Here is a 27,709-nt window from a genome sequence, read left to right on the forward strand (position 1 = left end):
GGTAGACCAAAGAAATTTAATTCAATAATTATGAGCAAGAAAAATATTAATAATAGTGGTGTAATTATAGATGAAGATAAAAAGATTAGGACTTTGGATGATATTGATCAAGATGCTGCTGCTGCTTTTGTTACTGATACTACTCAAGCTGAAGAGTCCACTTCCCGAGCTGGCGGCCGTGAGGTGGTTATTGCTGTTGGAGATGTCACCAGCAAGCCTAGGACAACCAATGCCGTCCCTAAGGTCGTTCCTACTAGACGACGTCGTAAGAGTAATCCTAGACGTTCACCCTTGGCTTAACTCCTAGATAGTATGGAGCATGCATTTTTATTTTGTCTAATTATGATTTTAGTCATACTAAGCTATTTACATATAATTACATGAAATAATTTTGTGTTAAGTTTCTTAGTATGTATAATTAAGATTTCATCAACTCATCATAAATTAGAATTGAAAGAGATAATTATTTGCATTTGGATGATACAATGTAACATGGCATATCGTCTAGGTGAATTATAACGCGATTTGATAACAAAATTGCTCCATTAATTAATTAATATTGCGTCGAGTATTGGGTGATCAAACTTTGTATCCAAATTGAGAGTTAAATTTAATTGTTGCACTGTTTATTTTTTAGTATTGATTTTTTAGGTCTTATTGTATTATCAAGCTTGATTTTAAGGTGTTTAGAGAGCCACAAAGACAGAAATGAAAATCGATCCCAAGGATTTTTTGAAAACGAGAGGGAAGCTCAAACTACTTGAGCTATCCGTCATTCTCTATTATTAAGCTTGGTCATTGTTAGTAAAAGCAGTAGTGTGTAAATGTGTAATACTAATTTATATTTCGAATACTCATCCATCATCCAGCTACCAAAATTCATGAGCTAACTCACAATTAATCTATTTACATGATGTTTTTACCTTGCTTCAGCTCCTGTGGCCTGGATTCGATTAGACTCGAATTTTTTCCTTAAGTAGGAATTAAGAAATAAATATCGGAAAATATATTGATGCATTATACCTATCAATCTACCATATTTGATATTATGAGTTTAGAATGTATGCAATTATGCAAACAATATTCTTTGAATCTTTGGGCAATAGATTATGCTCAATTCTGTTACAGAATTACAGTACATCTTTAAAGCATCATATATTCATATTCATACAGTAATACTTTTACTTTAGTGCAAATGACATTATTACTTCGTACATCTTTAGGGGACAATTCTTTCCCTAATTTCTACCAACTTCTAATAGTAATAAAACACGTGAAACCATCAAACCATAGAGTAATTGATTTGATACCATAAGCTTTTTCTAGTAAAAATCCAAAGAACCATTTCAATCTGATTTGATTTCTAGTGTCTCCCTTAAATGATTAGAACCATTTCAATCTGATTTGATCCGATCTGATCCAATCCTACCAGTAATTGTTATGACAATCACAACTCTTGCGCCTTGGCTATACTCGCTTGCTACTCTAAAAACTAATTACTACATGCTTAGCATGTACTTTAACAATGGCGGAAAATTTTCCTTTAAGAGCATCAAAGATAGTCCAAGAACTAGCTACTAAAGGCGGCGATATACCAGAAGAGTACCTCTACAAAGATGGCTACCCTAATGCCATTGACGCTCCTGATGATCTATGGAGAGATGATCTTCTCATTGATTTCTCTCTTCTCTCCTCTTCCTCAGCTCCAGAACTCGAAAAGCTCCGATCAGCCCTTTCTCAATGGGGTTGCCTTCAGGAACGCTTTTCTCCTAGCTCAAACGTGTGATTTTAGATTATACAAAGCACAACTACGTTGAATGATCCCCCAAAAAAACTCGAAACATAAAATGAGACTCACTGAAAAGCTGATTGAAGTTTAAATTATTTTACTCAGTTTTTTTTTTTTTTTTTTTTTTTTTTTTTTGCACTTAAAATTTTTTAATCAATTCAATAGGTCATAAACCATGGAATAGAGAGCTCATTTCTGGAAGACCTGATTGAAGTTTCTAAGCAATTCTTCGCGCTTCCCTTAGAGGAGAAGTTCAAGTGTTCTGCAGCAGATGAAATCTTTCAAGGTTATGGCAGTGATTCACTTACTTTTGGGACTCAAACTCGCAATTGGAATGATAGGCTGCTTCTTTTTTTCTATCCTAAGGAAATTGTCAGGCGTCAGTGCTGGCCACAGAAGCCTGTGAAATTCAGGTAATAAACCTTAAAATTCCTACTTCATATCAAAGTTTGTTTATTTTCGACGTCAGTACTAGATTGTGAGTATGGCTGCCGAATTTTGGCAGTGCAATGATAGAAGAGTATGCAAAGAAGATAGCAACTGTGAATACAGTCATTTGTAAAGCAATGGCAAAGTCACTTAACTTGGAAGAAAACAGCTTCAAATCTGGGAAACAAGGACCAAAAATAGCAAGGTTCAACTTCGTTTCTCGATACCCATGCATGCCCGGAACGTGTTCTTGGGGTCAAACCTCATTCGGATGGCTCAACGATCACATATCTCTTGCCAGATAATGAGGTTGATGGTCTCCAGATTTTGAAAGGTGATCAATGGTATAAGGTCTCAGTCGTCCCAGGCGCGCTGTTAATCAACTTGGGTGAATTAGGAGAGGTAAGTGTGCTGTCTGCACATTCACAGCAAACTCATAAGATAAAAATAAAAAGTTAAATACAACCAACTTATTCTTTTCGATTGTAATGTTTGCACTTTGCAGGCAATGACTAATGGGGTGTTTAAGAGCGTGGTGCACAAGGTGAGCACGAACTCTGTAAAGGACAGGATGTCAGTGGCCATGTTCTTCTCCCCAGACGACGAGGAAATCAAACCCCTAAGCGGACTGGTTAGTGCTGACCAGCCTCAACTCTACAAGAATATTAACATGAATGAGTACATGCAGAAACTAAATGAAAGCTTTAGGCTAGGGTCAAGAGCAATTGATGCATTCCAAGTTTAATATCTACTGATAAGTATAAAACTCGTTCAAGTCCAGTTTCATGGGTGTTTGTGCTGTTTAGAAAGAGGTGCATCCTACACAACTTTACTGTTGGGTGTAATTAAGATAATTTATGTTACTCAAACTCGGGTACTCATATAAGACACTTGTATGTGTGAATTTATTATTTGGCTTACTGGCTACTAATTCATGAATATTTTTCATGTTCTTGGTATAAATTGAAGTGTCATGTGTTTATAGTTTATACCCGTAGTATGGCCAGAGGATTGCAAGCAACATACTTGCATATCGGTGCTCAAACTGTTCTTAACATTTACAATATAACAGTTTGTCCTAAATAGGCGTGGGTTGCACGGCTGCACCCATTAATGAGGAGAGTCTAAGCACATACAATCTCATCATCCAAAAATTAGGAAGTTTAGATTAATACTCTCCCAATCTACCACTTTCCAATGCGGGACAACACTTTCCACTCATAAGAAATTTAGCAATCAGATTCACAAGCAGTGGACCAATAATATTAGCCTAGGCCCCAAAAGGTCAAAACATGAACAGAAGCACTAGAATGCCCTAGCGTGATATCTGCCTTTCTACAAAGACAAAATACTAATGGCCAAAATAATTCAACCTCCATCAAGATATGAAACTAATTATTCAACTAGTAGTGATTATACTGTTATTATACTTGGAATCAAACAGGCCACCAACTAATGATATTCTGCATCAATATAATAATCACAAAAGATACAGAAGCGTAGAAGTTGACACAAAATTATCTTATGTGTTTTACTGTATACTACTCCGTACAGCCGTACTAGTCTATTAATACAGTAGCAACGACAGAAGTTCTTCCTTAAACAAGAATTAGAATCAATGCTAGTTCAACAGATGAACAGATAGCTAAAAAGGAGATAAATTACAAGAGGAAGGGGGAGCCCCAGTTGATCAATTAGATCAACAAATTTTGTCAAGCTATGCTTAGTCACTATTTAGTCACTGCTTAGTCATTAAAATAGACAATTAATATTCCATTGAAGCTTCAACCTTCCTTCCACCGACACATCCCACTTCCTTCCACCGACACCACCAATTCCACCATGCCGACACCATCTGCATCACCTCCTTCCACCGACACCATCTGCATCATCTCCACTTTTCACAGAAACAATAATTTTCTACCGACGACATCACAGCGGCTTCGCCGCCAAATGAAACGAAATCCCTATGTTAAAAAGGTGAAATTAAGGGCATGGTTAACCCTAAAGGGAAGGTGTTTACTCTCCTCTATTAATGCTACCCTTGGAGCTTTAATTTCTGCCAGACAAGTTCGAAATTCGCTAATTTAAAAAATTAAAGAAAGGACTTCATATTGTGGCCACCACCGACGCCATCTTGCTGGTGGTTGCCGACTAGACCTGGTTATTGGGTGGATCGGGTCAGGGTCGGTTGCGGGTCAAGGTCAAAGAGGGTCACATTTTATAGGGTCAATATAGGGTTGGGCTAATGCGGGTCGCGGGTCGATAATGGGCGGGCCTACAAAATATCAATTAAAATAAATATTGGACAAAGCCATTATTAAATACATATGAATACAAATTAATCTATACAATTATTTTTACATTATGTATTTTCTTTATCAACTAAATTGGAAAAACATGTTGGCCCTATATTGACCATACCCAATAAGGGCCCTGTCCATTAATAGCCCTGTCCATTAAAAGCCCTATAAGCTTGGCCCTGACCCTATTATCATTGGACTACCCTGTCCAATAACCACCTCTATTGCCGACAACAAGGGCGTCACAGTGGTGGTGGTGGTTATGGTCACTGCGTTAGGCCATGAAGCTTAGTGGTTATGGTGGTGGTTGGGTTTACCGTTTCACTGGAAAATGATGATGGTGATTGTGAGTTGGCAATTTTATCTAATCATGCTTATGCTTTTACGAAATTGTCCAATACTAAATGAAGGAAAAACCTAAAATGCCCTTATGATTGACAATTTTTGTTAATCTAGTAGATCAACATGAATTTCCTCAAATATTAGGCCTCACATGAGAAAGGGTTCTCTCATAAAGGAGGGGTTCTCACTATATATATGTATCGGAGTATATATGTCTAGGCAGCAGCTAATACAACTATAAGTCTATAACCATATTACTATCACTACATAATAAGTAGTACTATTAGTCTACTAAAATGGCAATGGCACAAGTTTCTCCCTTGACCAAACAAGAACTAGCATCAAAATTAGTTCAGGAGATAGCTAAAAAAGGAGATGAAATACCAGAGGATTTTTTCCGCAAAGATGATTTCCCTGAAGCCATTGATGCCCCTGATTTGTGGAGAGGTGATTTGCTCATTGACTTTTCCCTTCTCTCTTCGTACTCTGAACCTGAACTTGCAAAGCTCCGATCAGCTCTCTCCAAATGGGGTTGCTTTCAGGTAAGCTTAATTTCTTCCTGCCTCTCTCGTTCATTCTATCTTTCTACAAAACATGAAGTAAATCACTGTTTCTTTTGCAAACAGTTGAACAACCTAATTTTGACAAGCATATGAGAAAATACTAGTAGTAAATTAACCATTGGCAGGATAGTAAAAAGAGCATTTGAACCAATCATAAAAGTACACTAAATGAACAATGAGAATCACTTCAGTGATAAAATTCAAGAGTACGATACTTAGATTCAAAATTTAAAACTTGTACTTTTTATTCAACATTTCCAGTTTTCTATTAATTAAACAGCTCATAAATCATGGGATAGAAGTCTCATTCCTTGAAGAATTTATTGAAGTTTCCAAACAATTCTTCGCACTTCCCTTAGAGGAGAAGCTCAAGTACTCAGCAGCAGATGACATCGATCAAGGGTATGGCACAGATTCAGCTTATTCAGGCTCTCAAATACGAACTTGGAATGATAGGCTACTTCCTTTTCTCCTTCCTAAGGAAATAGTCAGGCTTGAATGCTGGCCACAGAAGCCAGTGAAATTCAGGTAATAAACTTTAGATTCCTAACACCATGTCAACATCAGTACTGAGACTCTGAGAGTAACTTCGTGAGTATTGGCAGGGAAATGATAGAGGAGTATTCAAAAAAGATATCTAAGGTCAATAAGGTCCTCTGCAAAGCAATGTCAAGGTCACTTGGCTTAGAAGAAAACTGTTTAGGTTAGGAAAACATGGACCAGCAGTAGCAAGGTTCAACCTTTATCCTCGTTGCCCATGTCCTGAACATATTCTTGGAGCAAAACCTCACTCAGACCACACAATGATCACGTATCTCTTGCCAGAAGTTGAAGGTCTCCAAATCTTAAAAGATGGTCAGTGGTACAAAGCCGCAGTCATCCCAGGCGCACTGTTTATCAACTTTGGTGATTTAGGAGAGGTAAGTGTGCTCTCTGCACATTCACAGCAAACCAAAAGAAGGAAAACTAACCATTTTTTTCCCACTTATAAGTTACTTGAAATACAATGAAACCAAAGGATTGTCATGTTTTTACTTTGCAGGCTCGCACTAATGGAGTATTTAAGAGTGCAGTGCACAGAGTGATCACAAATTCTGCAAAAGATAGGATATCTGCAGTCATGTTTTTCAACCCTGATGATGATGAAGTTGAACCCCTAAATGAATTGATTAGTGCTGATCAGCCACAACTCTACAGGAAAATTACCATGAAAGAGTATACGCCAAAAATCTTTGAGATTTTTAGTCTAGGCTTAAGACCACTTGATGCATTCAGAGTTTAATACCTACTCTTCATTAGAGTATAACCCATTCTATTTCATTTGTACTTTACGTTTTCAATAGTGGCATCGAACAGAACTTTTCTTCTGAGCTTGATAAGAATTGTTCATTAGTACACTATGTTACTTGGACTCGGGTGCTCAGCGTGTACGTGTTCCAATATGTTAGCGTCAATTATCTGGCAATTGAAGTAAATTAATTAGTGAGGGTAACATAGGGAGCACTACATGTGCACTTTTGTACCCATGAAATGACTGACAGTAACATAAAATTATTTGAAGGGCAATGAAAAAATCAATCAACTTAAAAGATGATTGCTACTTAAATAGAAGAAAATAAGAACCGACAAAAGCAAGGTCTAACCAAATATCCTCCTAGCTCATGCCCATGCCCATGACCTCTTTTGCTAGAGAAAGAGGCCAATGGTCTAAAATCATCAAAGATGATGACCAATGCAAAATGTTACAAGGTCTCGGTCATTCCAGGGGCACTACTTATCAACTTTAATTTGGTAACTTGGGGGAGATACAATTGAAATGATTGCACTTTAATTTGCAGGTAGCAACTTGTCGGGTGTTCAAGAGGGCAAGGCACAGGGTGGATAAGAAATCAGAAGACAGGATATTTATGGCCATGTTTTTCTCCCGGAAAGAGGATTATGCAATTGAAACTCCAAGTGAACTGATTATTAGTGCTCATTGTCAAGTTTGCAAGAAGTTCAACACCAAGTCTATGACTCTATGCCAGCATGAAATACCACTCGTTATATTGACCACCAGATACTTTATAACAATTTAGATAATTAAGCCCAAAACATGAGCAGAAGCACTCAAAAAATGGGCATTTAATAACCACAGATGGGCACTCAGGTAAGTAAAGGAAGTATAAAGTCGAGTGTATCACATATCCCTTAACTTCATACCAATCAAAGCTTGTCTGACTTGATAAGACTTATACCTTAGATCCTAGAGGTTTGGGGTTCGTATCTTATCATGTGAAGGTTGCTAGGAGGTAGAAATCCCCTTATCTTCCCTCCCTACTTCTATGTTCCAGGCCTGCAAATACCCTTAAGTCCTTAACTTCATACACTAATGGAAAAACTCATTTATTTGCTTGGGTAGCATATCCCATGAAATTGAAAGAGTATCATAATTTCACAAAAACCAAGGAACCTACAAAGGGAATCCAAGCATATAATTAAAGTAGAATATATCTAAGCAAGAGGTAGCTGTAATCAAACTTGGAATACTGGATCAAGAGGGAGGCAAAATGAGTGATGACATACCAGAAAAATTCTGCACAAAGGTAGTTTTGATGAAGCCATTGTTCATGCCCTTAACTTATGGTTTCATGAATAGCAGATAGTAAGCTCTTTGAACTCTACTCTATTTATTCCACAGTACCTGCTGCCGGAGCTGAACTCATCGAGCTCTGATCAGCCCTCTTTAACTGACAGATGTACATGCTCTCAATCACAACTAGGAAGAAAACCCATCAAAAAAATTAAATGAAATCAGTGGTTTTATATTACCCTACTCAAATTTATATCAATAATGATTGCACTCTACATTGCAACCCAAACTCAGCAGATCAAATCTATAATGAATATCCAATTAAAAAAGCGTGATTGCCTAACAAGTTATGTAACTAACTCCAAGCAATACATCAATAATCCCTGATTAAAAATGAAATCCAGGCAGCGTTGCAGTTTATTTTTTAAAGGTGCCCCTCAAAAGTTGTTTAATGATCAATAAGGCGATCAGTGTGACTCTATTCATTCATATTTTTTGAAAAGAGTGTAGACCTTGCAGAGTACTTGATGCATTCAAAATGGTGAATCTTCTATCTTTAAGGGTAAAACTAGTTTGCATTTGACTGTCAAGCATGTTTGTAGTCTTGTAGAATAGAACTTCAGATAGAGTAAATCAATTTGTTTCTGAGTTCAGTTAGCATTGTATACCTTTACACTTATTAAAAAGCTAAATCCTACAAATCATAAAATACTAGCAATGTCTAAGCTACTACCAAGACTCAAGAGGGAAAAATCACAACGTGAATCACTTGAGTATTATTATATGGTTTCGAACAAATGAAATGATTGCATAAAAAATCAGCAAGATTAAACGACCAAAGACAATATCATCTCTAAGAAAGCATGAGATACTATTGGGAAATCATTATAAGTGGATCACAATAATTAGGCGAGTAAAATATTAGGCCTCCCTAATGCAGTAAAATATTAGGCCTCTTCAACATGTACTTAGGCGAGTTAGGCCTCATGCAGTAAAATATTAGGCCTCTCCAAAATATACTTCGGCCTCCCTAATGTCCTTCCTAATGCAATTACTACCCAAATTTAAAAAGTACAAAGTTTTATACTTAAATTTCTTATAACAAATTCATAATAACATGCTCGATTGAAATCAACCAATAAAAAAAATAAAATAAATAAAAAAACATAAAAACTGTTTTTGCAAAAGAAACTTCAAGCTATAAAACTGCCAAGAAAACATACGCATAATTGATTTCAATCCTCTGTCCATGGTAATTTGGTAAGTGTGATCCAGAGCCTTCTAACTGAAGACAAAATCACCAATGGTCAGCCATCTTAACTTTTTAAAATTATCATTTAATTTATAAACACATGGAAAACACCGTCACAGACACCAAATTAGTTTGAATTTCTTTATAAAGTAGTGTCTACATTTGGCATGCAAGTAAATTACAAAAGAAAAATATTGATTGTATTACCTAACAAAATTAAAAATAACAAGGAATTGATTTGCTGCATCGGCGAGTGGTAATTGTGCTTTGTCAGCTAGTATTAAAAGTAATCAATAATTGATTTGTTTTATCAGCTAAGACACAATTGCTAATACAGAGTATTATTTATTCTCTTATTTTTAGTTGTTCAACTGCAACTAGCAAATTTGCCAACATACATTTTTGACTATTACTATCTTCAATAATCTTTTATGATCAGCTTATAAAAGGTTGATTTTAAAATAAAGCCGAGATGAATCCAATAACATTTAACATCATAATATTTTTAAATATGTGTAATTTTAACTCTGTTTCATATTATTTGCAACAAATAATTTCTTTCTTTTTTAAGTTGTCGTTTCTCTCTATCTATCTCCTCATCACATGAATTCATATTTCTCTCTTTACTATACACTCACAAACAAATTTTTTCCAGGAAACTGTGCAGCCTCCAAAGTTGCAAATAATATGAAACGGAAATACTCCCTTGACTACAAAACAATAACATGGTCAAAGCAAAATTAATAAATAGTGTCAAAAGTCAAATCCGAACAACTAATGAAATGGACAGAGTATCAAATTTTGAAACAGACAACAATTTAAATTCTGCATCCAAATGATACGAGTAATCAGACTGATCACATAAATTACAAAAGCCCAGAAAATTCATTCTTCAAGCATATCACATGAACCTGATTCTATAAATATATGTTTAGACAACAGCTAATACAACTATATCACTAAATAAGTAGTTCTATAAATCTACTAAAATGGCAATGACAGGAATTGCTCCCTTGACCAAACAAGAACTAGCGTCAAAATTAGTTCAAGAGATAGCTAAAAAAGGAGATGAAATACCAGAGGATTTTTTCCGCAAAGATGGTTTTCCTGAAGCCATTGATGCCCCTGATTTGTGGAGAGGTGATTTGCTCATTGACTTTTCCCTTCTCTCTTCGTACTCTGAACCTGAACTTGCAAAGCTCCGATCAGCTCTCTCCAAATGGGGTTGCTTTCAGGTAAGCTTAATTTCTTCCTGCCTCTCTCGTTCATTCTATCTTTCTACAAAACATGAAGTAAATCACTGTTTCTTTTGCAAACAGTTGAACAACCTAATTTTGACAAGCATATGAGAAAATACTAGTAGTAAATTAACCATTGGCAGGATAGTAAAAAGAGCATTTGAACCAATCATAAAAGTACACTAAATGAACAATGAGAATCACTTCAGTGATAAAATTCAAGAGTACGATACTTAGATTCAAAATTTAAAACTTGTACTTTTTATTCAACATTTCCAGTTTTCTATTAATTAAACAGCTCATAAATCATGGGATAGAAGTCTCATTCCTTGAAGAATTTATTGAAGTTTCCAAACAATTCTTCGCACTTCCCTTAGAGGAGAAGCTCAAGTACTCAGCAGCAGATGACATCGATCAAGGGTATGGCACAGATTCAGCTTATTCAGGCTCTCAAATACGAACTTGGAATGATAGGCTACTTCCTTTTCTCCTTCCTAAGGAAAGAGTCAGGCTTGAATGCTGGCCACAGAAGCCAGAGAAACTCAGGTAATAAACTTAAGATTCCTAACATCATATCAACATCAGTACTGAGACTCTGAGAGTAACATCACGAATATTGGCAGGGAAATGACAGAGGAATATTCAAAAAAGATATCAACGGTCAATAAGGTCCTCTGCAAAGCAATGTCAAGGTCACTTGGCTTAGAAGAAAACTGCTTAGAGTTCGGAAAACATGGACCAGCAATAGCAAGGTTCACCCTTTATCCTCGTTGCCCATGTCCTGAACGTATTCTAGGAACAAAACCTCACTCAGACCACACAATGATCACGTATCTCTTGCCAGAGGTCGAAGGTCTCCAAATCTTAAAAGATAGTCAGTGGTACAAAGCGTCAGTCATCCCAGGCGCACTGTTTATCAACTTTGGTGATTTAGGAGAGGTAAGTGTGCTCTCTGCACATTCACAGCAACCCATAATAATAACAATTAACCATTTTGTTTACACTTATAAGTTACTTGTAATACAATGAAAGAAAAGGATTGTTATGTTTTTACTTTGCAGGCTCGTACTAATGGACTATTTAAGAGTGCCGTGCACAGAGTGACCGCGAATTCTGCAAAAGATAGGATATCTGCAGCCATGTTTTTCAACCCAGATGATGATGAAGTTGAACCCCTAAATGAATTGATTTGTGCTGATCAGCCACAACTCTACAGAAAATTTACCATGAAAGAATATAGGCCAAAAATCTACGAGAATTTTAGTTTAGGCTTAAGACCACTTGATGCATTCAAAGTTTAGTACCTACTACCTACTCTTCATTAGAGTATGACTCATTTCCATTCTATTTCATGGGTGCTTTACTTTTTTAAAAGAGTGGTAACAGAACTTTTCTTCTGAGCTTGATAAGATTGTTCGTTAGTACACTTAGTGTGTATATGTTCCAATATGTTAGTGTCAATGATGTTAATTAATTAGTTCGAGTAATATAGGGAGCACTATATGTGCACTTTTTTACCCATGAAATGATTGACGTAACATAAAATTATTTAGAGAAGATTGCTACTAAACCAGAAGAAAAGAAGAACCAACAAAAGCAAGGTCTATCCACTATCCTCCTAAGTCATGTCCATGACCTCTTTTTCTAGAGAAAGAGGCCAATGGTCACAAATCATCAAAGATGATCAATTCAAAATGTTACAAGGTCTCGGTCATCCCAGGGGCACTATTTATCAACTTTAATCTGGTAACTTGGGGGAGATAAGATTGAGATGATTGCACTTTGCAGGTAGCAATTTATCGGGTGTTCAAGAGGGCAAGTCACAGGGTGCTATGAAATCAGAAGGCAGGATATTTGTGGCCATGTTTTTCTCCCGGAAAGAGGATAATGAAATTGGACCTCTAAGTGAACTGATTAGTGCTCATTGTCAAGTTTACAAGAAGTTCAACATCAAGTCTATGACTCTATGCCAGCATGAAATACCACTCGCAATATTGACCACCAGATACCTTTTAACAATGTAGATAATTAAGCCCAAAACTTGAGCAGAAGCACTAAAAGATTGGGCATTTAACAACCACAGATGGGCACGCAGGTAAGTAAAGGAAGTATAAAGTTGAGTGTATCACATATCCCTTGACTTCATACCAATAAAAGCTTGTCTCACTTGGTAAGACTTTTACCTTAGACCCTAGAGGCTAGAGGTTTGGTGTTCGTATCTTATCATGTGAAGGTTGCTAGGAGGTGACAATCTCCTTATCTTCCCTCCCTACTTCTTAGTTCCAACCGCAAATGGCGCAAATACCCTTAAGTCCTTAACTTCATACACTAATGCCAAAACTCATTTTTGAAATGCTTGCGTAGCATATCCCATGAAATTGAAAGAGTACCATGATTTCAGGATAAAAAAAATAATAAAAATAAAAATAAAACAACAACAACAACAACAACAACAACAACAACAACAACAACAACAACAACAACAACAACAAAAACAACAACAAAAACCTATAAATGGAATCCAAGCATATAATTAAAGTGGAATATATCTAAGCAAGAGGTAGTTGTAATCAAAGTTGAAATACTGGATCAAGAGGGAGGCAAAATGAGTGATGACATACCAGAGGAATTCCTGCACATAGGTGGTTTTGATGAAGCCATTGTTCATGCCCTTAACCTATGATTGTATGAATAGCAGTTTATATAGTAAGCTCTTTGAAAGCTAGTTTTTTTTTTTTTTTTTTTTCCACAGCACCTGCTGCTGGAGCTGAACTCGTATAGCTCTGATCAGCCCTATTTAACTGACAGGTGTACATGCTCTCAATCACAACTAGGAAGAAAACCCATCAAAAAAAAAACAAAAAAAAAACAGTGATTTCATAATAACCTACTTAAATTTATGTTATTCATAACCATAAATAAAGCTTGCACTCTACATTGCAACCCAAACTCAGTAGATCAAATCTACTTCCTTCGTTTTTAAACAGATGCATTACTTTCTATAAAGGGAAGTTTCTATTTAGATGCATCACTTTCCCTTTTAGTCAATAAATTCTATCTACCTTTATCTTATCACATGGGCCTCTTTAAATTATTGGCCAAGGCTCCAATACTTAGGCCTCCCTATTGCAGTAAAATATTAGGCCTCTTCAAAATATACTTCGTCCTCCCTAATGTCCTTCCTAATGCAATTACCACCCAAATTTAAAAAGTACAAGATTACAACCACCAAAGACAATATTATCTCTAAGGACATGCTTGGATTGAGGGAAATGTATTACTAGGGTAATAAAATCCAAACTAAGGAGAATGAAAATGAATATAGGGAAGGAGGAGATAGTGATAGTGTGCTTGTCATAAAAAATATGTAGTGATGGTGAGGTATGAGGTGAAGAAAGAGGCTCATTTTGTGGGTAATAATCACACTAGGGGGAGGGTGTGTAACACCATACCTCCTACTACAACACCTCTAATTACTTATTTTTTTCAAGTTTGACTTTTATTACCCCCTAATATATTACCCTCAATCCAAGCATGCCCTAAAAAAGCATGAGATTTTGTAGGGAATTCATTATAATTGGAGCACAATTATTGGCAAAGGCACCAAAACTTAGGCCTCCCTAATGCATTAAAATATTAGGCCTCTTTAAAATACACTTAGGCCTCTTGAATATAAGCTTCGGCCTCCCTTATGTCCTTCCTAATGCAATTACCACCCAAATTTAAAAAGTACAAAGTTTAATACTTAAATTTCTTATACTTGTAATAAAGTCATAAAAACATGCTCGTTTGAAATCAACCGATAATAATAAAGAAAAAAAATCACACATAAATGTTTTTGTAAAAGAAACTTCAAGCTATGAAACTGCCAAGAAAACATACGCATAATTGATTTCGATCCTCTATCCATGGTAAATTGGTGAGTGTGATCCAGAGCCTTCTAACTGAAGACAAAATCACCAATGGCCACAAAATTCCAACCATCTTGATTTTTTAAAAATAATCATTCCATTTATAAATGCATCGAAAACACCGTCACAGACACCAAGTTAGTTTAAATTTCCATATAAAGTAGTGTCTACATTTGGCATGCAAGTGAATGACAAAAGAAAACTATTGATTGTATTACCTACCAATATTAAAAATAATCAAGAATTGATTAGCTGCATCAGCGAGTGGTAATTGATTTGCTTTGTCAACTAGTTTTAAAAAGTAATCAATAATTGATTTGTTTTATCAGCTAGGACATAAGTTACTGATACTGAGTATTATTTATTCTCTTATTTTTAGTTGTTCAACTATAACTAGCAAATTTGCCAACATACATTTTTGGCCATTAGTGTCTTCAATAATATTTTATGATCGCCTTATAATAGGTTGATTTAAAAAATAAATTGAGATGAATCCTACAACATTTTACACCATAATATATGTGTAATACTACCTCTGTTTCATATTATTTGCAACTTTTGCCAAAAATAGATGCTACACATTGTTTACAACAAATAATTTATTTCGTGTTTCTCTATCTATCTCCTCATCACATGAATTCATATTTCTCTTTCTACTTACACTCACAAACAAATTTTATCTAGGAGACTGTGCGGCCTTCAAAGTTGCAAAAAATATGAAACAGAAGTACTCCCTTGACTACAAAACAATAACATGGTCAAAGCAAAATTAATAAATAGTGCCAAAAGTCAAATCCGAACAACTAATGAAACGGACAGAGTATCAAAATTTGAAACAGGCAACTATTTAAATTCTGCATCCAAATGATACGAGTAATCAGACTGATCACATAAATTACAAAAGCCTAGAAAATTCATTCTTCGAGCGTATCATATGAACCTAATTCTATATACAGTATATATTTAGAACACATGATTTATATATATATAGGGGAAGGCTCTCGTGAGAATTTCTCCTTTATGTGAGAACTCTTTCCTATATGAGAACACTCTCATGTTTTAAATTTTAAATCTCATGTTCTAAATTTCAAATCATGTGTTCTAAATCTTAAATTAGCTAAATCAAATGTTTTTAATTATTACTCATATGTTCTAAATCTTAAATTATTTGTTCTAAATTTTAACTTATGTGTTTTAAATTTTGAATTGTGTTCTATGATATTAAATTATATATTCTAAACTATTACTCGTATGTTCCAAACTTTTACTCACTTGTTCTAAATGTTACTCATTTTGTTTTAAATTTAAAATCGGGTGTTCTTAATTTTTATTCATATATTCAAAATCTTAAATCAGATGTTATTATTTAATTTTCTAAAATTTAAATCAGGTTTTTTAAATTCTAATATAAATCCAAAATCAGATGTTCTAAATTATTACTCACTTAGATGTTCTTAATTATTACTCACGTGTTACAAATTATAAATCACGTGTTCTGAAGTTTAAATAATGTGTTCTGAATTTTTAATCACATGTTCTAAATTTTAGATTAGTTCTCATATAAGTATATTTTCTCACATATGGGTCTATTCTCACCGAATATATATATATATATGTAGGGGAGGGACCCGGTGAGAATAGGTCCATATGTGAGAATTCATACTTATATGAGAACTGATTTAAAATTTAGAACATGTGAGTAAAATTTTAGAACATGTGAGTAAAAATTTAGAACATGCGAGTTAAAATTTAGAACATGTGACTCAAATTAAAATTCTGAACATATGAGTAATAAATTAGAACATTTGTGTGAGTAATATGTTTAGAACATCTTATTTTAGAATTAGAAAGTGATTAAAAATTTTAAAAAATTGCTTTATGAAATTTTAAACATATGAGTAAAATTTAGAACATCTGACTTAAGATTATGAACATGTGAATAAAAATTTAGAACAAACTGATATAGAATATAGAAAGTGTGAGTAAAGAATTTAGAACATACGTGTAAAAAAAAATAGAACATACGTTTTAAAATCTGGAACATATAATTAAAAATCTTAGAACACACGTTTTAAAATTTAGAACATATAAGTTAAAATTTTGGAACAAGTTATTTAAAATTTATGACATCAAACTTAACTAATTTATGGTTTAGAACATGTGAGTACTAAATTAGAACATTTGATTTAATTTAGAACACCTAAGGAAAAGTTTAGAACATCAGATTTAAAATTTAGAACATACGAGTAAAAATTTAGAACATAAAGAGTGTTCTCACATATGAAAAATTCTCACATAAGAAAAATTCTCACAAGAGTCTTCCCCTATATATATATATATATATATATATATATATATATATATATATATATATATATATATATATATATATATATATATATATATATATATGTATATGTATATATATATATATAAAGGCAGCAGCTAATGCAACTATCACCATTTTACTATCACTACATAATAAGTAGTACTACTACTAAAGAGGCAATGGCAGGAGTTGCTCCCTTGACCAAACAAGAACTAGCATCAAAATTAGTTCAGGAGATAGCTAAAAAAGGAGATGAAATACCAGAGGTTTTTTTTCGCAAAGATGGTTTCCCTGAAGCCATTGATGCCCCTGATTTATGGAGAGGTGATTTGCTCATTGATTTTTCCCTTCTCTCTTCGTACTCTGAACCTGAACTTGCAAAGCTCCGATCAGCTCTCTCCAAATGGGGTTGCTTTCAGGTAAGCTTGCTTTCTTCCTACTTCTCCTGTTCATTCTTTCAATCTACAAACCAAGAAGTGAATTACACTGTTTTGCATGTTTTCATCGCAAACGTCCTAAATTTGACAAGCATAGGAGAAAAATTAAGTACTATATTGATCTTTGGCATGTTAGAAAAGGATATTTAAACCAATCATAGAAGTACACTAAATGAACATCACTTAAGCATTGAAATTCAAGAGTATGGTACTTTGATTAAAAATATAACACTCCAAATTTTCTGTTAACTAAAAGGTCATAAATCATGGGATAGAAGTCTCATTCCTCGAAGAGTTGATTGAAATTTCCAAGCAATTCTTTGCACTTCCCTTAGAGGAAAAGCTTGGGTACTCTGCAGCAGATGACATATATCAAGGATATGGCACAGATGCAGCTTATTCAGGTTCTCAAACACGAAATTGGAATGATAGGCTATTTCTTTTTCTCCATCCTAAGGAAAAACTCAGGCTTGAATGCTGGCCACAGAAGCCAGACAAATTCAGGTAACAAACTTTACATTCCTAACAGTCATTTCAACACCAATACTGAGACTCTTAAGAGTAAGATCACGGATATTGGCAGGGAAATGATAGAGGAGTATTCGAAAAAGATATCATCGGTCAATAAGGCTCTCTGCAAAGCAATGTCAAGGTCACTTGGCTTAGAAGAAAACTGCTTAGAGTTCGGGAAACACGGACCAGCAATAGCAAGGTTCAATATTTATCCTCGTTGCCCATGTCCCGAACGTATTCTTGGAACAAAAGCACATACGGACAACGTAATGGTCACGTATCTCTTGCCAGAGGTAGAAGGTCTCCAAATTTTGAATGATGGTCAATGGTACAAGGTCTCGTTCATCCCAGGCGCACTTTTTATCAACTTCGGTGAGTTAGGAGAGGTAAGTGTGATCTCTTCACATTCACAACAACCCATAAGAATTAAAAATAACCATTTCTTCCCACTTAAAAGTTACTGGTAATACAATGAAACCAAAGGATTGTTATGTTTTCACTTTGCAGGCTTTTACTAATGGAGTATTTAAGAGTGCAGTGCACAGAGTGAGTGCGAATTCAACAAAAGATCGGATATCTGCGGTCATGTTTTTCAACCCAGATGACGATGAAGTTGAACCTCTAAAAGAATTGATTAGTGCTGATCAGCCACAACTTTACAGGAAGTTTAGCATGAAAGAATATAGTCCCAAAATCTACGATAGTTTTCGTCTAGGCATAAGAGCACTTGATGCATTCCAAGTTTAGTATCTGCTCTTCATTTCATGCGTGCTTTACTTTTTAAAAGAGTGGCCCATCCAACAGAACTTTTCTTCTGAGTTTGATAAGAATTGTTCATTAGTACTATATATACATTACTTGGACTCGGCCACTCAATGTGAATGTGTTCCAATAATTGACAGTTGCTATGTATGAAAACTTTCCATGTTCTTGGTACAAATAAAAATGTCATATGTTTATACCTATGTGGCTATTTGTGAGGATACAACATGGCGCTTGAAGTGAAATGAAGTATAAGTAACATAGTTTGTAATTGTATGTGTCCACTCCAAACACTAGCCAAGGCAAGCATACTCAGCTCTCTCCATCCTTAAACAGATGTTTTGTTTAAATTTTGAAAACATTTTACATATTATTGTGCATATAATAAAAGTATTTGTCTAATATACCACTTGTGTTTGTGTCCAGTGCAAATATATTAATAATATTATCCTATAGCTTCATTTGTGAATTGTTATATTGTAAGAAAATAAAACTGGTACAGAAGTATTGATACAAAAAAGTTACACTCCCTTGAATCAGCAGTTTTTTTGAAAATGATACACTTCTATGTATGATAAAATTCTACATTTACAATGGTTTGGATTGAAGGAAATGGTAGAAAAGGAAGCAGAAGGTTTCCCTCTCTTTTTAATAAACATAATCCCTCCAAAATAGGAGAGATTTGAAGGGGAAATTGAGTTCACCTTACCTTCCCTCCCCTTCCTCCTCTTTCCCTCCCCTTCTTTACCTTCCTTCTTTGTTATCCAAACAAAGCACTAAGGATATGTCTCTTTTTTCATGCATGGTCCTCTCTCCTACTTTTGTATATAATTTCACTCCTTTCCTACCTCTTACCATTTGAATAATCTATTAACCCTGCTATATCTTACAATTTACTATCATACGTACACCACTTGCATCTTATTATAAAAAATTTAATATCAATCTCTTAGAATTGTGTGTTGGTTAAAGTGCAACACTTAGAAAAATAGAGGGGGTTAATTAGACATTAAACGCTTTGTTTGGATAGGAAACAAGGAAGGAAAGGAAGGGGAGGGATAGAAGAGGAAGGGAAGAGAGAAGAAAGGGAGGGGGAGGTAAGCTCCATTTTCCCTCCAAATCTCTCCAAATTTGGAGGGATTATGCTTATTAAAGAGAGAGGGAAAGATCCCTCCCTCTCATTTCCCTTCCTTCCCACAAGTCTAACAACCAAACATGGGCTAGTGGGCTACTAATGATTAATTAGACATTGTAAGAAAAGAGCTTAAACAGTTATGGTTGTAACAAGTCCAAACATGGGCTACCATAACTCCATAAGTGTCCAGGAATAATTAGTCCTTGCATATTTTATTATTTTTCAGTAATTGTTCCCCTTTGACTTTTGTAGGATTTGAATGTCTTACTTTGACCATATAAGATTTAATATTTATACTTGTACATAACTGTATCAACTAGGTCCCATAATATAGTTTCTATTTTGTATTTTGCATTTTTCACGAGGAATAAGGAAACGAGAAATAAGATTACTGTTTTTAAGGAATAAGAAATAAAAGTACGCATATATATATCTGTAGTAAAATGAAGGAAATTGATGTTAAAAACAACACGTAATGAAATAGGAAAGATTCAAACAAGACCTTTATTTGGGACATTGAAAAAGTAAGATAGGAGTAGGAACTACATTATGGAATGGGAGGAGTAATAATAATAGTAAAAGTTGCACATTGGCAAATGTTTATGTCAAAGTAGAACATAAAATAAACAGGAAAGTCAAGTTTAAGTTAGGACAACCTTTTGGTGTGTGTGTGTGTGTGTATTACTACTACTATTACATGTTTTAGTCAGCAAAAAATTCAACAACTATACTATTAACAACAATGGCAGAACTTACTCCACTAACCAAGGAATAAGTAGCAGCAAAGCTAGTTCAAAAAATAGCCAAAAAAGGTGATGAAATATCAGAAAAATACCTCCACAAAGATGGCTTCCCTGAAGCTATTGATGCCTCTGATTTGTGGAGAGATAAATTGATTATTGATTTATCTCTTATCTCTTCTCTCTTCCTCCTCAGCAACTGAACTCGAAAAAATCTGATCAGCTCTCTTTCAATGGGGTTGTTTTCAGGTATGATTAAGCAATCTGATAATCAAAGTCAAGTATGTTAGAGCTAAGTCACCCAAAAATGAGTATATATCATCATCATAACAAAGTATAATACTTATGATGTATGCAGGTAATGGCTAATGGGGTATTTAAGGGTGACATGCATAGGGTGATCACAAGTTCTTTAAGTGAGAGAATATCAGTGGCTGCATTCTGCCACCCAGATAAGGATCAGGAAATTGGACCTGTCAGCAAGCTAATCAGTGTCCATAAGCCTCAACTATACAAGAAGTTTAACATCTATGAGTTTCAGCGGACATTCTTCAAGAGCCATGCACTAGGCCATAGGCCACTTGATCCATTCAAGCTTAGTATGTTGATGATTTCATCTTTGACTACAACTACAACCTAGCTCAAACTAAACCTTCATGAGTTTTCTAAGGAGAGATATATCCTGTTCATAGAAATTCTCATTGAGGGAGTCAGATTGGTTCTAAGGTTGCATAGCATTAAAGTTTTCATCTCCAAATAAATCCTAGACTAGAAGTCTGGAGCATACTTAATACTTGTATAACTGTATAAGTAATACTCTAATATCAGTCTTGTATTATTTTTGGATGTTTAGAAAAATTGTCACATTTTCTAAATATATAATGTTGTCAAATTTCCAAATACCCTCACTATATTGAAGTGGGAGAAGGGAAGGATACGACTAACTAAAATGATAATATAGGGAAACAGTGGTAAATTTTTATTGTATGACGTTTAGGAAACAAATTACAGTATAAGGGAAGAATAATTGTACTACATATCTACATGACATATTAAGACAGAGCGCCATGTTTAGCTTGCTACCAAGAGTAAAAACCAAAGTAACATCAACCACAGTAAAATGAATCCAATATTTATGCATTTGGGCTATTTTTCAAAAGTGTGACCAACCTAATTGGGCCTGCATCACTTCTTGAATATCAGGGAAGCTAGGATGAGGCCATATATTGAGGCCCATTCTCAAAATATGCTCAGCCCATTTAAAATGAACCAAACAAGAACCCACCAATATATGTAAGGTCTTTATTTATGAAATAAATTGGTAGGATCTTGGATATAACTTTCTGACATGAAAATGAATTTACCTCAAATTCAACCCAAAACAAACTTGACAGACTAATAATTATGTGCAAACTAAGTCATAAAATCAGTGTATGCATAAATAATTTTTAAACAAAAACAAACTTCAATGCAGATATTAAAAAATTGGAGTAATAACAGTGACAGAAGATAGAAGCAAGGAAATACATGTGTTGGCTTGTGCAACAATTAATGCACATGTAAATTTATCAAACATTGTGGCAACTTTGCAGACCAAGATGGTTGATTCGTTGGCTACAGGGCACTTCCTTATTTGAGCAAACTGGCATTACTTATTTAGTTATTTGTGAGTGTGAGTCACTTGTGAGCTGTGAACAGTGATGATAAATCTTATTCAAGCTAGTATAGAAAACAATTATTTTACTTTTCAAAAAAAAAAATGTACCTAAGCACTTGACAAAAATAACTTGTACCTGATTACTTGGTCTGGACCTAAACAATACCTTAAATACATGACCTGGTTTTGTTTATAACCAAAGTTGGCTCAATGAAAAGATGAATGGGATCAATATAACTAAAACCAACCCAAAGTAAGCCAAAATACTCATCACCCAAACATGACATGAACTGTATTGAGCTCAATCAACTTGATTCGGAGGACTCATTTGCCTACTCAATACTATGTTACAATTATAAAGATGGCCACAATCAACAAAAAAATCACTACAAGTTCCCGTTGACTTCTTTTTTTATCCTTTGATAAATAAAAGATCCAGACAAAAAAAAATACTCATAGTATTTTCTAAGTTACTTGAACAGTAGGATCATTCTTCTGGGTAGGTAAGACCTCTTATCCTATAGGAAACATAGAGAAAAATGTGCCAAATTCATTTGGGCAAAAAAAGAACAATGGAGTACTATCCTTGTTTCTCTTTAAATAATGTATACCCAATATGGAACTCTAAATTGATTGAGAAAAATTGAAGTTCACTCCAGATTTGGTTAAAAAGGAAAGGACCACAAACTTAATTGTCAAGCTCAATTAATCAAAAAGTCTTATGTAAAGTTTTACATTGTTTTTTATGGGCAGTAAATAAGTTTAATTTAACAAGCACAGTTATGTCTTATGTATGTTACACTTTCAGAAAATACATGAATCGTACTTCTTATTGTCAACATAACTAATCCATTTTTCAATTTCTTATAAAGTACAACTTTTGTATTTTTTACATGTCAATCAAACAACCACTAAACAATTATCACAATACTAATAAAATTAATTTTTGGTAATAAGTATTCAAAGCCGAACCCATGCACAGACTAAAGAAGGGAAAGCATGTTTAATGCAATATTTCACTTAAAATTTTAAAAAACTAGCAAACCACTAAAATAAAATCATTAATATTATTATACTTCATCTTTACAAGGAGAACCAAAGTCAAAAGTCTAATGCTTTAAATAAGGGAAAGCCAGCTTCATCTACTGCTAGGATATGGCAAGGGGCACTTATATATTCATATAAAAATAACCCCATCTTTGTCATTGTCTTACCTGCTGATATTAATTAACTTGATAAATAGACTACCCAACTAAACTGATACTGCATAACAAGTTTCACAAAAACACAGAGTAGCCCAGAAAATAAGTTCCACAACCATAAGCGCTTTTCAATTGGTAATACTACTAATTCTACTACTGCTACAATGCCAGAACCAGCTTCCATAACAAAAGAAGAATTAACATCAAAGCTAGTTCAAGAAATTACGAAAAAAGGTGATGAAATACCAGAGATATACCTCCACAAAGATGGTTTCCCTGAAGCCATTGATGCCCCTGATTTGTGGAGAGATAATCTGCTCATTGACTTTTCACTCCTCTCTTCCTCAACACAGGAACTTGCAAAGCTTCGGTCAGCCCTTTCAGAATGGGGTTGCTTTCAGGTACGCTACGATCACAACTAGAGAAAGATCTAAATTCAAGTAGGAGCAATCAAAAGTCAAAAAATTGTCTTCAACCTCTTTTTCATTCTTTTATATGTTGGGGTGGGGGTGAATTATCATTACATGCAGCATGAGAAATTAACAGCAATATTGACTTACTGAGTACATTTGAAGCCCTCTAGACCCTATCTGAACTGGATTAATTTATAGGCTCTTTCTGTTGTTGACCTTTATGTAACTTGAATTTCTTTTGTACAACCCAAAATAACTTGGTAGGAGTTTCATTCTTAAACAAATAAAAATAAAAAAAGATATAACTGATGATCATGATCCATGCAGTAGTATACAAATGATTATTTGAATCATAAGATTAAATATTATGTAAATTGCAAGAGTTGGTACAAATTAGTTGATGCAAATTAGAAATTTGTATTTATAGGTCATAAATCATGGGATGGACAACTCATTCCTTGAAGAGTTGATTGAAGTTTCTAAACAATTTTTCGCGCTTCCTCTAGAAGAGAAGCTCAAGTGTTCTGCAGCAGATGACGTCTTCCAAGGGTATGGAAGTGATTCAGTTTTTGCAGGGGCTCAAACTATCAATTGGAATGACAGGCTATTTCTTACACTTTACCCAGAGAAAAAGCGGAAGCTCCAATTCAGGCCAACAAAGCCGGAGAAATTTGGGTAAATTCTTAAGATAATTTGTGCTTTTTTTGTGCAAAATGTACAGGAATTCTGAGCAATGTTGTCTGAAGGATCAACATTGATAGATTGTGACCTTGGTTGTGAATTTGGCAGGGGAATGATAGATGAGTACTCAAATAAGCTAGCAGCAATGACTGAGGGTTTTTATAAGGCAATGGCAAGGTCACTGAACTTAGAAGAAGACTGCTTCTTAAAACATCAAGGGAAGCAAGGACCAATAACCGGAAGGATCACTCTGTATCCTCGTTGCCCATGCCCTGAGCGTGTTCTTGGGCTCAAACCACATTCGGATGGTGCAACAATGACATTTCTCTTACCAGATAAAGAGGTCGAAGGTCTACAAGTCCTGAAAGACGATCTCTGGTATAGGGTACCAGTCATTCCAGGAGCCTTGTTTGTCAACTTTGGTGACTTAGGAGAGGTAATTCTAGCTTTTGCAAATTGACAATAGTCCCATGAAACCAAAAACAGAAAATTTTATCATTTTATAAGTCTAGAAGATAAAGATAAAATATGTCAGAATTATATAATGTCCAAGAATGTTCTCTTCGCAGGTGATGACTAATGGGGAATTTAAGAGCGTGATACATAGGGTGGTAACAAACGCTGCAAAAGACAGGATATCAGTGGCCGCATTTTGTACTCCAGAAGATGAAAAGGAAATTGGACCAGTCAGTGAATTGGTCAGTGTTCATCAGCAACAAAACTATAAAAGGTTCAACATCCATGAGTTTAGGCAGATGTTCTTTGAGAGCTATGCACAAGGGCGCAGAACAATAGATGCGCTGAAGCTTTAGTGTCAAAACAAGTGTTTCTGAGTAAAAACGTATTTCATATTGACTCAGTTCAGTTTTGGAATTGATATTTATTGAATTCTGTATGATCACACTTTTTAAAGTTGAATTCGAATTCTGTCAGTATTTTATAAAACTGTGTGTTTGCTTTTATGATACACAAATTGATGGATATAAGACTATTACCAGACACAAGAACTCATGTCAAATGCTTGATATTCTGACATGGATGTGATTACTAGACACTTTAGAATAAACATTCGAAAATTGCATAACTTTGTCAAGTTTGACACAAGGACACGACAGGAATAGAATCCAACACTAATAACCAAGTCAGACTGTCTGAGTAATATAGAATCTATATTACAATGATGGCCACAAGTCACAAGACTAACCCTAGCTATCAATTAAGATTCAGGTGAAACTCAAACATAATCACAGAAATACTATATCAAATCATTCTAATCTAGTCACTGAGCTCTAAATTGAGTCATTAGACATTAGAAAGCAAAAGCATAGATAGAGAAAACTAAACAAAGGGTGCAGATGCCACTCCTGACAATAGTTTTTAAGACTTCAAAACTGATAAAACTGAACAGATTTTGACATATAAAACATACAGCGAGCTAAGTAAGTAGTAAACATACCAGATGATGAATAAAACCAAGAGCTTGGGCAGGCATGAAAATAACACCAGTTCAACAGATGGCTTTTTGTACAGTTCTTAATTCTTCAAATTCAAGGGCTTATCCAAGCTTAATTAAAGAGTGATGTTGCTTTCACCGTGCAGACAACACTTTTTCCTTGGATTACAATGATACCTGCAAGCCACAACAAGAACCCATGGTCTTCAAACATCAAGTTTCTTCCAACTCAAACAATATTCACAGATAAACTACAATCTGATTGATACACATAAACTAGTCATGTGCACCAACGATTGACCACCCTAAGCCTTCAAGAGAGCAAAACATAGACAGTGTTCACTTGAAATTAAGCACTTTGCCACTAGTATGGGTTAAGTAACCAATGTTCAATCATTCACTTTCGTGGTAGTAAAAAAATCATATTATGCTCGTGTTAGAAAGCCATTTAACAGCACATATATAGTCAATTAGACTAACAAAATCACAAACATATTCATTACATTCCAAACCAAGTCCATCACAACAAATTAATGCATCCAGTCCATAGAGCATACTTGTTTGGTGAAAGAAAAGCAAGATTAAGTAAGCCAAAGAAGAAATTGATGGAATTGTAAACTCTTAGAACATTCATAAAAGTAACAAGCACGTGCACGGCACACACACACCACAAACACTGCCCAACCCAACCAAACTCACCTAAGAATAAAAACCTATCAACATCATCCCAACACCTATACAAAGAATCCCGCCTTGCGCAGGGTCAAATGGGTCCAAATGTACGCAACCTTATCCCTACGATGACAAAAAGGTTGTTCCAATTAACAAATGACATTCAATAAAGTGTATTTAACACACAAATGTATTCCTAGGTCTTTTATAGGGCGTCCACAAAAGGCAAGGAATTGTCCCAGAGACACTACCATCCTCTCAATTTTCATTACAAGTCAAAATCCCACTCTAATTAATGCTAACCCATTTTTTCAAATGTCTGAAATTATAATCTTAACAGTTTTGTGGGGAATTCACATTGAACAATAGCAACCAACCAAGTCTTGGCTCGGCGACAAAGATTGAGGACTCGTGTACACGGGTTCGAATCCCCACTCCGCCAATTGTAATTTATAATGCCCCTTGTGATTCATTCGGATCAAAGGAAAACCATATAAAAAAAACATAACATTGGCAGAAGTGCAAATTAAAATATTACCAACATATTTAACCCCAAATAATAAAATTAATAGATAAATAATCCCAAGAATCAGATAATAAAGCACATAAATTGAAATTTTAACAGCCAACGAGGAGCAATTGAACAAAAGCTTGGATTTTTATATATAATTATTGCTGGGGAGTTGTGGTGAACTGGTTATCAAGTTGATAAAGATAACAGTAGAAAAAATTGACGAAAGAAGAAATAAAATTGGAACATTACATACCAGTAGAAATTGAAGTTGGGGTAAATTGAAATATTTTCAATATAAATCTTCAATACTATTCTTGTCATGTAAATTGTAAAAGGAATAAAGCTGACGATTTTAGAGAGAGATCACATATTAACGCCTTTCTATTTTCAACTACTACTTCCGCAGTTTTCCTAATCTATTATTTGCTCTGTTCTTTATTACTTGATCCGCTTTGACTTTTACACTATTTATCACCCCTCCTTTGACCTTCTTTTGTGAATAATAAGTAAGGAAAAATATATTCATGTATGATCTTTTTGGATCCGTCTCAATAAGTACTATCATAATATATAACTTTTATAATTTTTACGTATGGAGAATTTAAGTTATTAATCGTTAAAGTTTTGCATTGGCAAGCGTGATAAAAGAAACAAGTCAAGTAAAAAAGAACAGAGAAAGTAACTATTGCTAAAACAGAAATGCTGATGTCATTGATTTCTAAAGTATCTTATGTGTTAAATTCTTATTAAAAAATTTCCCTACAAATTCACGTATGATGTAATCATTTTTTTTAATTATTTT

The 27,709-nt window shown here is 34.6% G+C and overlaps 3 protein-coding genes, 1 long non-coding RNA gene and 2 pseudogenes across 12 annotated transcripts; 5 read left to right on the top strand and 1 right to left on the bottom strand.

Moving 5' to 3' along the window:
• Window positions 1-1,103: 1,103 nt before the first annotated feature.
• On the top strand, window positions 1,104-3,590 carry LOC110725546 (annotated as a pseudogene).
• Window positions 1,895-27,289, bottom strand: LOC110725547. 9 transcript variants are annotated; one of them, XR_002512184.1, is made up of 12 exons: window positions 27,161-27,289; window positions 25,725-25,898; window positions 23,432-23,604; window positions 20,411-20,579; window positions 16,990-17,190; window positions 13,110-13,289; window positions 10,328-10,528; window positions 9,222-9,283; window positions 7,992-8,184; window positions 5,248-5,448; window positions 2,374-2,633; window positions 1,895-2,189 (listed from the first exon to the last, which is right to left on the bottom strand). It is a non-coding gene; the product is annotated as an uncharacterized LOC110725547 (long non-coding RNA). The 9 variants fall into 9 exon arrangements; XR_002512186.1 differs by lacking the exon at window positions 1,895-2,189 and having other exon boundaries at window positions 23,432-23,592; XR_002512183.1 differs by lacking the exon at window positions 1,895-2,189 and having other exon boundaries at window positions 10,328-10,524; window positions 13,110-13,165.
• On the top strand, window positions 3,707-6,885 carry LOC110725542 (annotated as a pseudogene).
• On the top strand, window positions 9,668-13,201 carry LOC110725541 (probable 2-oxoglutarate-dependent dioxygenase ANS). The gene is made up of 4 exons (XM_021905002.1): window positions 9,668-10,485; window positions 10,787-11,034; window positions 11,112-11,427; window positions 11,550-13,201. Exons 1-4 carry the CDS (start codon window positions 10,240-10,242, stop codon window positions 11,787-11,789), a joined length of 1,050 nt encoding a protein of 349 aa, XP_021760694.1. The 5' UTR covers window positions 9,668-10,239; the 3' UTR covers window positions 11,790-13,201.
• On the top strand, window positions 16,827-18,811 carry LOC110725536 (probable 2-oxoglutarate-dependent dioxygenase ANS). Its single transcript, XM_021904999.1, has 4 exons — window positions 16,827-17,147; window positions 17,422-17,669; window positions 17,749-18,064; window positions 18,186-18,811. Exons 1-4 carry the CDS (start codon window positions 16,848-16,850, stop codon window positions 18,423-18,425), a joined length of 1,104 nt encoding a protein of 367 aa, XP_021760691.1. The 5' UTR covers window positions 16,827-16,847; the 3' UTR covers window positions 18,426-18,811.
• Window positions 23,175-25,269, top strand: LOC110725540 (protein SRG1-like). Its single transcript, XM_021905001.1, has 4 exons — window positions 23,175-23,575; window positions 24,015-24,262; window positions 24,377-24,704; window positions 24,838-25,269. Exons 1-4 carry the CDS (start codon window positions 23,339-23,341, stop codon window positions 25,078-25,080), a joined length of 1,056 nt encoding a protein of 351 aa, XP_021760693.1. The 5' UTR covers window positions 23,175-23,338; the 3' UTR covers window positions 25,081-25,269.
• Window positions 27,290-27,709: the final 420 nt, after the last annotated feature.

The sequence above is a fragment of the Chenopodium quinoa genome, unplaced genomic scaffold (genome assembly GCF_001683475.1).
Source record: "Chenopodium quinoa cultivar QQ74 unplaced genomic scaffold, ASM168347v1, whole genome shotgun sequence".
NCBI lineage: Eukaryota > Viridiplantae > Streptophyta > Magnoliopsida > Caryophyllales > Amaranthaceae > Chenopodium > Chenopodium quinoa.